Source organism: Anoplolepis gracilipes, chromosome 17 (assembly GCF_047496725.1).
Source record: "Anoplolepis gracilipes chromosome 17, ASM4749672v1, whole genome shotgun sequence".
In the NCBI taxonomy this organism is placed as follows: domain Eukaryota; kingdom Metazoa; phylum Arthropoda; class Insecta; order Hymenoptera; family Formicidae; genus Anoplolepis; species Anoplolepis gracilipes.
Window position 1 is genome coordinate 5,695,376 of NC_132986.1, and position 15,594 is coordinate 5,710,969.

A 15,594-nucleotide genomic window follows, 5' to 3' on the forward strand; every position below is an offset into this window, starting at 1 on the left:
AACATTTTAATTGGCGCTAAATAAAAATTAATGTGCAGACACCAAAGCATAATTAAAAATCTTGAAATAAAAAAGAATGAAATAATAATTTTCATGTTCAAAAAATTTAAAAAAAATATACATGTTTACAATAATGCAGAAAAAGAAAAAGTATAAACCAAAAAATGTGCCAATTTAATGTGTATATTGTTATAATTGCCCGATTGAAACCAAACTAAATTTAGTAAGTGCAATTTCTCGTTGCAATCGTGTTGTAGCGAGACAAAAGTCTAAAAGAAAAAATTGAAAGTAGATTAATAAGCGTGATGACAACAATTAAATAATTCGGGGACGGATATGCCGATTGTGAATATTCGAGGATTTTCTTCGCGTGTTCTTGTTCAGAAAATTACGAGACTCTTCAGAAATAGATAGCTCGCGACAGTAAGACAGTATAACTGCGACCGAGATCAAAATTAATTCATAGTCAAGCAGGAGAACAAAGAGGAAGGGCTATGAATACACGGAATATAAACGCAATGAGTCTGGTTTTAACCGGGCGTCATCTTTAGATCGATATATATATATTCAGGTAGTAGAAACTAGCGCGGTTAACGTGTCCAAACATACTGAAATTTTTATCTTGTAGTTAATTAACTCATTCGTTACAAAATTTCAATATTGATACCCAATATTGACACATCTTGAATTGTGCACGCTATTCTTTTAATATTATAATTATCGTATTTTTGTATAAATATTTTTTTAATAAATATTTATACAATATTTTTAATTAAGAAAATTGGTAAAACACATCTCGAAAATCAATACTATACTTTATTTTTCACGTTTTACGCATTTTTAAATATTAAAAAATTGTAAGAGAGAGGGGGAGAAAAAAATAACGCAATATCACATAATATCGTGTCTGTATTAATTAAATTGATTTAAGAACAGATTTAAAAATAGAACAGACATATTAACGATTTTTCATAACAATTAAAACTCTTTTTTAACGTTTTATTGTTTTCAGATGTTTAATAGTTAATAGTTAATATCCACTGCTAATTTTTATCCCAAGCTGCTCAATTTATTCTAAATTTATTTAATAAATTTTTGTTATAAAGCATTCATTGTATATTTAAAGATATTTTAATAATATTTTGCGAAACTTTTTTTTACAAAAAATGATTATACTCTCGCTAGAATCGCTGAATTTTCAGCTTTCAACGGATTTAATATCACATTACTGTGATTTCTCTATGCAAAGATATCGTTGATTATGTCCAATCGTGATCGGGGGACTAAGGCTACCATGCCATAACTATTTGTCGAGCATTCGCGCGATAAATAGCTGTCTGGGGATCGGTATGTAGCAGCGTACCGTGCGCATAGAGTAATATAGCTTTCATTCATTATTTATGGAAAAAACCATTTAAGTGCCTTAACTCAGCAAAAATTTACATAAAAATGGAAACAAAAATAAATCTACGCTTATATTTCTTATCACACGCACGAATATAGTTTTAATGCACAGTAAAGGGTATTATAAAATAATATATTATAAAAAAATATTATAAGTATTAAGAAAAGTGACTTATTATCATATATTATCATCTTGTAAATATCAATAAATTTCGCTATAGCATATTGAATCAAATATTGAATAATCTTTATCATGTTGAATCTCTCTTTAAATGATATAATGTATAATACATATATTATAAGGAATGAATATATATAAATATCAATATACGAGTGATCGTTGACATGTGAGCCTAGGGAAAGTGTAGAACTGTAATAGGTGTGATTCACAGCGGGCGTGCCACCAGAACCAGAACCGTGCATAGTTAACGTGACGGATACTGCAGAGGCGATAATTCATAGCAACGACGTCAAAGACAGAAAGATCCTGGCCGAGAAAGAGGGTATAGCGTTGGATTGTATGTGGGTTATTCGAGTGAAGGAAGGATGGAAGGTAAGGAATATTTTGTGCATTTCTTTAATATACTTTTATTAATTAATAAATTAGAAAATAAAGTATATTATTGCACGTTGTCAAAAATTTAATATCGACGAGCTAAAGAGTATATGTATAAAGCGTTTCTGTTAATATTTCTCTAGTGCCATAGAATGTTGCAATCTTTATTTGATTTGAGTACACATTGCTACGGTATTCAATCGATCCGAATGTTTGTTACTAGCCTGCAGCAACGTGATTTCAAAAAGCGTCTCGTTCAAAGTAACGCGTTCCTGAATGATTTACAATTGATTTCTGTCGCCGTAGCGTGGAAATACAACGCGTGAAATACTTTGCCTACAATATATCCGTTAAAAAATTTACATCGCGACAAATAACGGCAACGTCTGCTCCAACGTAGAAGAATCCTTTAGTTTGCGAAACTTCGTTATTAAAATTATTAATGAAACCCTATTTCTCACGAGCGTCTTTTAGAACTATGTATAAAGTTTTTCCTGACATGATAAAACCCGTGGCGAGGAAGTTACAGTCTCACGCGTACTTTTTACCAGCTACGACATTGTCGAAAAGTTTCACAAACTCAGAATCGACCCCGCTACGTCACGCATATCTAAGAATTCTTCATGGGTACTTGGCATTTTCACGGTTCTTGGCACATCTTTGAAATCACCACTTTTAGCGCTGCTTTGAAAACATTTCGCGACTATCTGTTTTATAACAATATTCATATAATTCCTGATGCAAAAATATTATTGCAAAATTTCACAATAGTACAACAAATAATGAATTCTACAGTGATAAAGAGTGAACACATTGTTTAATTTGTCATAAAATTCTTTGAACTCTATCTCTTGATCATTAAAAGGTGATGAAAATCAGTGACCTGTGCATGCATATATATATTTGTGTATAATGTATGTACATGTGTAATGCATTTAAAAAAGTGGAAACACTCTGAATTTTCAGATTCAACTGACGTTCCCAGAAATTTTTAAGCTACAGCGACCGAACGAGTGTGATGCCAACTTTGTCGACATATTTAAGGAATATACAGATATGTTCTCGAGGGAGAAGAATTTCTGTGGCAGTATCGCCGATACCGTCATCATTCAGGCCAATATCGCCCACTTAAGGTTCTACGCGGAGCCCTCGGCTATAAACAGCAGCTTCGAAGCGGTGATGACTGCCGTTAGAGACAAGGACAATGAAAAACGTGAGTCTTTTTAAACATACAACAGTAGAGACATACGTATCTATATTTCCGGCTAAATGCATTTCCGGAATGGAGCTTCAAGAACATATAAATCAATGAATCATTAATTCATTTGCTATTAAAATTCCTATTTTTGCTCCGGTTAATGTAAAATGCATATTGAATTAAAATGTTATCAAAAATTTATTACTAAAGCATATAAAGACTGAAATTATGACACAAAGCAAATATTACAGCATACTAAAATTACAACACAACCATGGACTCATGATCGTGAATTTAATATTTACTATGCATTTTTATAGCATAATTGTAAGCGATATTTTTATATTAAGTATGTAATAATTTTTTTTTATAATTTTACTTTAGTTTTTTTATACTTTAGATGAATTCTTTAATCTATTATAATAAAATTTTAAATTAAGATTTTTTTGTAATAATAGACAAAAATTAATATTTAAATTTATAATATCAAATAAAAACTAATTAATATAGTTGGAGTGAAATTTAATAAAACACGACTTTATATTAAGCTTAATAATTAATGTGTTATGGAAAATTAATCAATTATCTAACTAAAATCTAGTATAGAAAGTTATTTATATGCATGAATAATTTAATAATTATAAAATTGATAAGTTAATTAATTTTCAATTAGTAATAATAACTATTATTAAATATGTTTACGGAAAACGCAATATATAGTCATGGCCAAAAGTATTAGGCATCCTTAAATTTTTCGTATTTTTTATTTTTTTAATAGTATATAAATATTGAAAAGATTCAAAAATTTTTAAAAACTATTGATCACATTTTAAAGCTGAAATTTCAAGCTTTAAAATGTTTTTTTAATTTTTTGTCTGCGATAATTTTTCGCCGTCATTTTTCGAATATTTATCGACATGTTTGAAAAACACAGATTTAGTTTCAAAATTATGTATCTCGGCCAAATATATTTCAATTATATTACTGATAACGCATTGAAGTTGCTATCGATAATTTAAAAAATTTTGTATTTTCCTTGTTTTGTGCTTTAAAAAAAAAACATTGTTTTGTTTCTTAAAATTTCATTATATTTTTGACACTCTGCAGCTCGGTAAAAAAATTTCTCTGGAAAAATGTAAGTCAAGTTCCATAACTACAACATTTTGCCTATAAAAATGCTTTTTTTTAAACTTTCCTATAATTTTTTTTTACATGATACATAATTTTGAAACTAAATCTGTGTTTTTCAGAGATGTTGTCGATACTCGGCAAAAAATTATCGCAAACGAAAAATTGAAAAAACATTTTAAAGCTTGAAATTTCAGTCTTAAAATGCTATTAATAGTTTTTTAAAATTTTTAAATCTTTTTAGTATTTATATACTATCAACAAAATAAGAAATATGGAAAATTTAAGAGTGCCTAATTCTTTTAATCATAACTGTATATATATATATATATATATATATATATATTGTAATAATTAAAATGATGCTAAAAGCTTTGTATATAAAAGTAATACAAAAGCCATTGTTATTGTATACATTTTTATAATAATTGTAAACAATTTTGTATAGCAAAGTATTAAAAGTTTATCGAAAAATTTTATCAAAAAATTCTTTTAAATAAAAATAATACATTGTTGTAAGAAAAATTTTAAATTTTAAAATTTTTTTCAAAAAATAATTTAGAGAAAGAGAGAGAGAGAGAGAGAGAGAGAGAGAGAGAGAGAGAGAGAGAGAGTGAGAGAAAAGAGACGTGCGAGAGCAAAACAGAGAGACATTAAAGTCGGAATTTTTGAAGTACTCTTTGTGTGCGATCAATATTTTTAACAATGCTAGGCATAACGTCAGTTTGCTTTTGGCAGTTTAAACTGCGCAACCCGACTATTGTTGTAACTGCGATAACAACGTGAAAATTGCCTATGGTATGCCAGAAGTATCTGGTACAATTTCAGAAAAATTTTCTCTCGTATGTCGCACTTATTGTGTAGATTATTTTAATTTATGATTTTGCTGATTACCGATGATACAGTTAACCTTTGTTTTGAGTTAGCAAGTTATATTTCTACAAAAATTATAAAATTTTACAACAATATTTTGGAGAACATAACTCTATTTTTCTGTTCTCAATAATAATTGGCGATAAACAATTCATTTTAAAGCAATGCAGATAAGATTCAGAAATACAATACAGTTAAATGCTAATTAACAATAAGATTGACACTTTTATGTATTTTAATAAGATTTTCTAACTTTTTATCTTACGCTTTTAAAGTGCTTTGTGTAACGGTCGATGATTACCTAAAAGGGTAAGCAGAATTAGATTATTACAAGACAAAGGCTTACATTTTCGCGTTGCAGCCTATAATTATATATATGCTTTATTAAATAATCACCTTACGTTTGACAAAGTCTTAAGAATAATCGTTGGGTAAAGGAATCAAATTTCAAATTAATGGTCGTACACTCGTCTGAATGTTAAATGAGGCGACCCGCAGAATCGCAGTTACGTGTGCGGAATTCACACGGGTTCTAGTACGGCACGAGAAGAATTTCCGGCTTTCCGCACCTGCCGCCAACGCGGAACTAATATCTTGCCAGCAACTACACTGTAGGTGTTCAGCAATTCGCTTATCCAGACCGTCGAAGGATAAGACTTTAGGATAAGACCTTACAATTTTCCCATGCGAATTAAGAGTCGACTTATCGCAGTTATTTCACGGAAACACGCTTCGGTAGAAGCAATTTCACTCGCTATAAATTTGCTGGAAAATTTATATACGTCATTTTAAACGTGTAAAGTCATGTATTAAATACGTGTGGCGGAAACTCGACAACTATTAGTACTACAGAGAGAGAGAGAGAGAGAGAGAGAGAGAGAGAGAGAGAGAGAGAGAGAGAGCAGGAATTAATTTTAGATATTATTAAAATCTAATATTGAACGTTGAAGCAAAATCAATTGGTTGCGTAATTTGTGGATAATAAAAAAATGTAAGGAATTCTTGACTCGTGGTCTATATAATAGAGCTGATGTTTCCTTTTTCATTTGTTCAATAGAAATATTTTGATATTCGCAACATGTCGTTTCTTTTCCTATTTTGCAGCTTGCAATCCCGACGAATACGATTGCGAGGACATGACATGCATCGCCGCGGCACTGGAGTGCAACGGAAGGGTGAACTGTCGCTTCCGATGGGACGAAGACGATGCAAAGTGTCACGTGAGTTTTAACTTTGTCAAGATCTGATTCAATATCACTCGCTTTACAAATTTGACAAAAGGCTATTCAGTTCCCGGATTTGATCCATTTCCGGCGCGTCCACGAGTTGTATCCTTCCGCTCCATACCATTCGCCTCTTCTCTTACTCTTTTTATAGATTTCTATACCTTTATACAGTTTTACAGACATTTTTTTTCTCATGAACTGCAAAAGTTAAATCGCACGAGATAGCTCAAACTTGCAAAATGAGATGAAATGAATTTAAACAAAGTTATAAAGATAACTTATGACATTTCTGACATCTCAAATTAAGAGTTAAGAAGCACCAAGAATGGTATTAACATAAGCTACAAGGGATAAATTTTAAGTAAGAACCTTTGTTAAGTATTAAAATTATTACTGTGAGAAATATAAATGGGAGAGTCTAAATATGTAGTTACACAAAGACGAAATATTTACACTTCCAAATAACACGTTTCCATTTATCTTACATAATCTCTAATAGTATTTCTCGTTAGTTAAATAAAACCATTCACGTATGCCTGCGTTTTGTATCAGTACCACGAGGATGTACCTTAATATTGCAGCATAGTAAGAACGATACGTCGCCTCGCCTTAATTGCCCTCTGAGCTTCCACTTTACTTGCTCCTGATCTTCCAGGTTAATTAATTTATTCGAGGGAAGTTTTATGGCTCCCTTTAGTTTAACTGGCTCGGTGAACAAGGCTTCTCGAAACTCATAATCTTGGAACGGCAATTTGTTTCTTCTAATTTGAGAGAACGAAATCAATTTCATAGGCTAATTTTATGTTTTCGTGTAATTCTATTCTCCTTTTTTTCTAAGCGACTTTACATACTATTGTTTATATTGTATATTGTAATATTGATTACTATTGTTAAATGCTATTTTTAATTTTATTTTAATTTTGGTCCTATTTATTACTGTTTGCTCTGTTTATAAAAAATTGTCTCTTTGATTTAGAAGAAATATTTGAGAGTTACAGTAATATAATTTCTTTACTTAATTTATCGTTTTAGTTTGCATTTGATGTAGATATAAGACTTTTATGCAAAGAACCGTATTCTCGAAATAGTTTATGAAGAAAAGAGAAGGCAAGATTACTTTTAGACTGCAAATGGTAGTCTTTTTAGAATATGGTGAGCAGTTCATGATCTTACAATAAACGTTAAGAGTGCTACGTCTCTAGAACTTTGTAGTCTTTTAGCTGGGATTATCCAGGGCTTTTGGAAAGCTCATTTCACATCGCCCAGCTTGGGATTCAGGATATGAAATCCTGTGGCAAAGCGCGTTGACGAGACGTAACTATTTTCGACGACCTTTAATTCTATACGTTTTATCATTCTGATTCAAGTAAAGAAAGTTGTGAAAAGACGTTTGACATTTGCGACATGACACCATTCGATCCCATAACTTTAAAGTAATCTTGTATTTAGTATTACGTTAATATAATTCAAATTATCAAGCGTAAATCTAATTATATTTTTTAGTCTAGTTTTAAACGAGCTTTTCTTAAATGACTTTAAAATAAAGTCAATAAAAATCACCTCAACAAAAAAAAGATTGCAATCTTATTACTTAACATTTATTCTTTAATTATATTTTTTAACATATATTCTTTAACTATATTACTTTAACTATATTCTTTGCTTATATTACTTTTATTAATTATAGCAACGGTAAGAAGTAGCTAATATAAAATTAATATTGCATATCATTTATAAATACAATGTTACCGCTGAGAAAAATGAAGAGTTATATAAAATGTTTATACATAATTTTGCACATAGGATCTGATATTAAACAGTGCTGTGATACAGCATGGTCGTCTGCTGAGATTTACCATCGTCTTTTATTTGCTAGTGCCAAACCACGAATCCCGGGATATGCGCGACCTCACAAGGGTCGCCTCTACGACTTAATCGTCCTTCAACCACGCAAAACGTCCCGTGTGTCTCTATCTCTTCTGCTGTCGTCCCTGCCTGTAGCACTGGGGCTAATTAATTTATTCCGGCAAAGTTTTGCAACCAGCACGACTCGCTCAACCTAGGTTCCGTGATCTCAGGACTGCGCTTGCATTCGGACGTGCGTTCCGACGGTTTATACGGGTGGGTGTTTCCGATTCCGGGATGTACAATACTACGCGCTTTTGGCAGACTACCAGAACAAGGCACTGGCGAAACGACGGCACGATGCCACCGACGGGATATTAATCTAACAGCGAATAATGCTCTTGATATTGCCGCTCGCGATTTTGCCAATGTTTCGCCGTATTTTATCTCAATCGTTTTGGGCGGAATGTAAAAATCAAGTCTCGCGCAGAGGATGTGGCAATGACATACAAATTAAAAAAATAGCAAACAGTGAGAAAAAAAGAGTTTAAAAATAACAATTTTGAGAAATCCTCCATAAAATATGACTATTATACATTTATTAATTTTTATAATTTTACTATTATATTGTATATTTAGTATAAAAAAAGAAGCGTGCTATAAGTATATAAATTTAGAATGCTAATTTTATTTAATCGCTTATTATACTTATAAATATTGCAGAGGGAGAGAGAGAGAGAGAGAGAGAGAGAGAGAGAGAGAGAGAGAGAGAGAGAGAGAGAGAGAGAGAGAGGGAGTAATTTTAATTTCCACCAGTAATAAAACACAAAACTATTTAATAATTATATAACATTGAAAAAATAAGTTAATTACTACATCATAGTTTTACAGAGTAATAATAAAAAAATAAATAAAAGAATATTCAATTATAATTTAATATTTATAATTAAAACAATTATTTATTTTTTGAAACTATGGAATAATTAAATATGTAATGTACGTATGACTTATGATAAAAACGTTGTTTATAAAAAAATTAAATTATATTTAATATATTTCTGAATTGAATGGTTTTCAGCAGTGTAATCTTAAATGCGATTATCGATGTATCAAATTTGAAATTGTAGATTGTTACTCGTGCAAACTATTATAACTAAATGGCCAACAATCATTAAACGATATCTTTTACTGTGGCCACGCAAACAATACGCGTTTGTAGGCAATTTCACCGTTCTGTTAGTCGGAAATAAACGTCCTCACTCGTGTCAATCGCAATATAGCGGCAAATTTATCGAGTAAACGATGGAGAAGCGGCTGTTTACTCCGACGACATGTTCGTTCAATGTGTCACTCCATCGAATAAATCGATGACAAACAACACCATACCATATCGAATTAATTCAGCAATAATTAATTATTGTGATATATCACAAGCTACATAAAGGGATTTTTTGTTCTTTTATTAAATTTATGAGATTAGCTGGAATAATATTGCTTGAAGAACAGGATGTTTTTAGCAAAGTTTTCTTTCTATAGTTTTTGATATATAAATTAATATAAAAAAAGTAAATTTACTTTTAAATAAATTTTAGTTAATTAATTTTTAATTAATTGTGTAAAATTCTATTGGAAACAATTCATGTTGCCTGTTACTGTTTTACGCGTAGTTTAATAAATGTATTTTTTGCATGAAAATATTATAGATTCGGCACTAATTTTTGAAACTTGATTTGCGTACGAATCTTTCTCTTTTTTCATAATTGTTAATGCAAAATAATAATTATTGTTAATTTTTTATTAAACACAGCAAAGTAAAACTTTCGCAGAAAAATTTTTGAAATGAAAAGGATTTGAAATCGTGTCAATAATTCTCTTACCTAGTACTATTATTGCATTTGCTTTTGCTGGTAAATGAGAGCATCCTTGCGAAAACGTTTGAAAAAAGGATCAGCGCCTGTGAAACGGGTTGGAATTTTAAATCTCATTTCTCTGTGCTGCTTCCAATTCTTTCAGTTAACGGACACAACTTCATTTTAGAATTGCTTTAACATCGATATTAAAAACAGATACTTCGAAATGTTTTATGTTAAATACATTCTGCATTGATTTGACATTGATCGTTCTTTTTATTAGAAAGAAATTTAAATAATATATATTAATATATTTTAAATTTCTTTATAAGTTTATACAAAAGTTTGCTTGTTTTATGTGCAATAAAATGTGAAGTCGTCATAAAATAACAATAATTTTTTGTATACAACAATATTTATATCATATATATATATATATATAACAACTTGTATTTGAATTACAAAAGTAATTTAACAGTTAATAATAAGATGTAGAAAATTATTCTCTTATTAAAGATTTCACTCATGTATACGTGTACTATATGTGTATATATGTTGTGCTATGTGGTAAATTATGAACAAATTCTATTAAAGGAAAAAGCAATTTCTTTGATTAATTACACGATATCTTGTGAGAAGACATTTATTTCAGTCCAATATAACTTTGGAAATGTATGGCCTGTAAGATATTCTGTAATTAAATGGATTCTCTCTCTCTCTCTCTCTCTCTCTCCTTTTCTCTTTTCTTTTTTGCTGTCTAATGATTAATTTTTATTTTAATAATTTGCAATAATGATAATTGCTATATATATTTATCAATACACTACAATTGAACAATGTGGAATTTTTGGAACTTTAAACATCGGATGTACACAGAAACGAGATCAGGTAAAATTAAAGAAGATTCGTGCATTTCAGCGTTACACGCTGTAATTTAATTCAACGGCGCACAAAACGGCGTTTAATTAAATTAAAGAGTGTAATAGTCAAAAATGCTCTCCTGCCTACGCAATGTCACATCCGAACTTTTCGCGACTATTAGCTCTTTCGTATGACTAGATATATTTTTCTATTTAATAATTACAATTTTGTCCGCTTGTGAGTGTATCCGCGCCGCAAAAAAATAACACAATCTATTTGCACAATGATTATCCCATGGTACTCAAGTTTTTACGTTTTATTTCACATTTTGTTTTTCATACTTTGTTGCACGTATTCTTATTCATTAATTCCTATTTTTTGAAAAACTGCATAAAACTAGAAATGTTACATGTCTGCTGAATTTCAAAATTTACGAGAGGATTATAATTAGATTCATTTTTGCTGAAGTTAGATTTACATGATTATTTATTCATTGGAAAATTCTTGCATTGGTATAAATATGCTAAAATATTTAAATATTTTAATGTCGAATAATGTAAGATTCCACAGAATTAACGTTCTGTAAAATTGTCTGTAAGATTATTAGATTATTCATCATCGAAGCGATACTCGTACCTTTTCTGGCCGCGATCTGAAATATGGACGTCAGAGATCGTGTGCAAAATGAATCTAACTTTCTACCTATTCAGCATCTTCTTGAATCTTTCAGAGTTGTCTGAGAATTATAGATGAGGTACCCTCGACGATATAAGACCTATATATTAGCTCAAGCGAGTTTTACAATAAAATGTTACTTGTAAAATAATAAAATGTTAAATAAAATGCTCTTAAAATTTGTAAAAATTTATAAAAATATTAGTATAATGTTATTTTATTAAATATATTTAAAAATATATATAAATTAATACATAAATAAAAATAAGCGAGTAATATAAAAAAATTACATGATTATACATGATTATACATGACTCAGTTTTCAATGAATCGTTTAAAATTATAGCACCAATACCATTAAGAAAGAGGGCTTAGAAAAGGTGCAAGCCACAATAACGTTATCGATGGTGTGAAAAATCTCAACCGCTCGTACGGACGGAAGAATCACAATCTTTGTACGAGAAAGTGCGAGTTCTAATTTTATTTCGATGCATGATAGTGGAAGGATTCGTTCCTTTTATCTTGTGGCAGCATCGTAATAGCTAAAAATACACATGGTGCCGGCAAGTAACGTAAATTGTAGAAGGAAAGGCGCATGTCATGGTGAGAAAAATACGAGAGCTTGAAAAGGATGATTACATTTCAACGTCTCGGTACTACACCAATCAATATTAAAGTGAGAAGGAAACAAAAGGAGAATGCAAAAGGAGTATGTTCGGAAGGAGTACATATATAACTTTGAGAAAACTTATACTAAATCTTACACGATTAGTATGTCAGACAATATTAATAGTGTTATTCTTGTAAATCTGTATTAGTGAAAATGTCACCAATTAAAACAATGAGAAGATTTCACTGAATATTAATGAAAACACTCACACTTTGCTTCTCGGTCTTATGTTTCACTGATTATAGCAATAAGATTTTATATAATTATTTAATATATTAGTACAACCATTTAATATTTAAATTCAGTATTATATATGCATTATACTTTTTTACTTTTATACTTTTTTAAGACATGCTAAATCCGAACAAAATCCGATAAAAAAATGAACAAGACTTTTGATCAGAGAGAGAGAGAGAGAAAGAGAGAGAGAGAGAGAGAGAGAGAAAATCTTAAATACTTTTTTAATACAATGTATTAATATGAATTTATCTCATATACATATAATATTATAAGACGCATTTTAAAATATCATTGATTGAAACAATTACTACTGATATAACTGATTCTTTCAGTGAGATTTCATTGCAGTGTTATACTTACAACTACAACTTATTAATATTATACTGAGTTTATTTAAAAAGGATTGAAATTACTAAATATTAATTTATTTGTTCAAATTTAATATAAACTGCAAGAAGAGAAAAAGTACCAAGTGATTTTTGTATTTTTTAGTGACTTCTTTGTTTTTAGCTGTCTTTATTTTTAATCGTTCTTTAATTTTTTATATAAAAGGTAATCTCTTGATAAAGCGATACAATTCTCGCTTACATGGATCAATCTCTCACTGCTATAACGTGTTTTAACAACAGGCAGTCCGAAGGAAATGTTCTCTAATGAGCAGTCTTTTTAGCGAGCTTGCTTATCGAATAGAAGGAAGCGGATAGAGGGATAAACAGGAGGTGCATCGGAAAGGCAACAAAGTACTCATGCGTACACGGGATCTCTTCTCTCTCGCTAATGAGAGGTTCTCGAATCTTTTTCTCGGTAGTCTTGGTAGCGACTAATTATTTCCGCCTTGCGGAAACTTCCGCCGGAGTTGCCATTAATTTTCTTCTTTTCCACTTACCCCCAGGCAACGCACGCAAAGCACGTACTCGCGCAATTTGGTAGAAAATATTTCTGATATCTTTGAGAACAATACGGCGTGGCATATACGTATAAATATTATAAATACGAAGTAAAATGGCAAAGTAAAAGATCCTTATTCTTTTGAGGTAATGAAATTCTTTAAGTTCTTAGCGATCGGACGAATAAAACCAAGCGAGCTCGACCAGTCTACATTTGTGCGATCTATCATTTTTTTATATTCTTTTATTAGCGATCCTTAAAGTACAAAGTGCAAGAAACTCAAAGAAAATGCGTAATGTGACGCTCATATTTTGTGATACTCATATACAAATGTGTACATAAAACTTGGCATGTTATATCCATTGGATGAGATTAATTAAATGCTTCCTTTTTGATATAATTAATTCATCATATTGTCTAACATAACAAACGCATAAAACAAATGTTCTCTTGAAGTTCGAGCCGGTGAATATATTTTCAATCTCATAAAAATGCTTTTATAGACTGACATGGAAATCGACGAGAACGAGAGAACGTAAATTTTATTTTACCGAGCGTGCCTCTACATTTCCGGAAATTACTTGTCACCCTGAAGAAACGCGACTCTGTGAAACATAAGGCTATGTATTTAGCATGACATTTGTGTGTAGACGCACAAGGACATTGTTCCTAGTTAGACTATGTCTATATAGATTACAACACAGAGACAGTCGATAGAACTTCAAGTCCTCGTCGAAAATGGAAACACACGAACGGTGCGTGTGCATGTACAATTGTTGACATTAAACATTGTTACACGCTGTGGCATGTCCAAGATGGCGTGAAAGATCTTAACGAATGACGCACTTTAACTAGTTTGCACACAGTAGATCTAATTTGGATTTAGCTTTTAACTTAAGATAGTACAACGTGTTTATGGGGTCATTGTCTTATTGGAAGGACCGCTTTGTATAACTCTGCAATGCGCTTTATTGTTCTCATAATTCTAATTAAATACTTTAATTTATCTGTCAGATGCAAATATTGATATGTTGCAAATCGTATACACAATGATTTATATCAAATATCCTCGATTGATATTTTATATATTTCTTTATGTCTACATAGTAGACGTAAAAACGCTTGTAAATGTACTATACGCATAAGTCTTTTGCGAAAGCTGTCTACGTTAGTACGGGTATTAATAATTCAATGTATCTTGCGACTGGAATTTACAGAGTAATATTAGCATTTATGGACATCAAATACGGTGCCGTAAATACTAGAAATATTTAAAATAGTTACTCGTACCTTCGTCTTTTTGGTAGCTCATATTGTGCGGACAATGTGCATGAAGAATTTTTATTGCTCGAATAGTACAAATTCCCTTTCTCTCTTCGTAAAAAGCGAAGGTCCACTATCCGCCGACAAATTGATATATCACTTTACATAGAGATTCCCATATCATACTATGTATATTAACATTCACAACGAGAAATTTACGAAGTAAGATATTTTAGTAGACGACCATGTAACGTTACGTTAAACTCTTTAAAAATTGGGGACACTGACATTTTTTGTGAAAAAAGAAAAAAAGGAAAAACACGTCGTGTTAGTGAAATTTGCGCGATTGAAGGATCGTGGAATAAAATAAAACATTTCGATGTGTTCCAATTCAGATCGTATCGACGCCAATCACCATAAATCCGGACATCGTTTTATGCACTCGATCGATAACCAATGTCGATTACGAAATGGTACGAAGCGCAGATAATGGATAACGTGCTTCTGGGAACACTTTATGAATGATATTTCTAATCGCCTTTTTCATCTTTCTGTAATTAAGTAGGCGTTATTTTTACTTTAATAAGTATATGTTAGAACAAGTTTTCTCCAAAATAAACATTTCATTTTCATAAAAGGTTTATCGCCGAAATTAATATTATAGCTTTTTTACAATATTCTGTATACATAATGATAAAAATATAAGAAATATAAATTATTTATATAATGTATAATTCTATGCTTCTCTATAATATTAAAAAACTTGATTACAATATTAAAACAGTTTTATTACTTGAGAGAATTCAGAGAACATTCTCAAACTTCTCGTTGAGTTTCTTAATTGGACAATTACATGGAATATCGAAACAATCTCTTACTTAATAAACAAACTCCGATTTATATCGTTTATCACTGTT

General features: G+C 30.6%; 1 protein-coding gene across 4 annotated transcripts in view; it reads left to right on the forward strand.

The window, feature by feature from the left end:
• Positions 1-15,594, forward strand: part of Neto (Neuropilin and tolloid-like) — a 116,387-nt gene that overhangs the window by 91,604 nt on the left and 9,189 nt on the right. For all 4 annotated transcript variants that reach the window (XM_072909940.1, XM_072909941.1, XM_072909938.1 and 1 more), the window contains 3 exons: positions 1,797-1,957; positions 2,927-3,173; positions 6,264-6,379. In XM_072909940.1, coding sequence (XP_072766041.1) covers positions 1,797-1,957; positions 2,927-3,173; positions 6,264-6,379 — 524 coding nt within the window. The remainder of the gene's footprint in view (positions 1-1,796; positions 1,958-2,926; positions 3,174-6,263; positions 6,380-15,594) is intronic.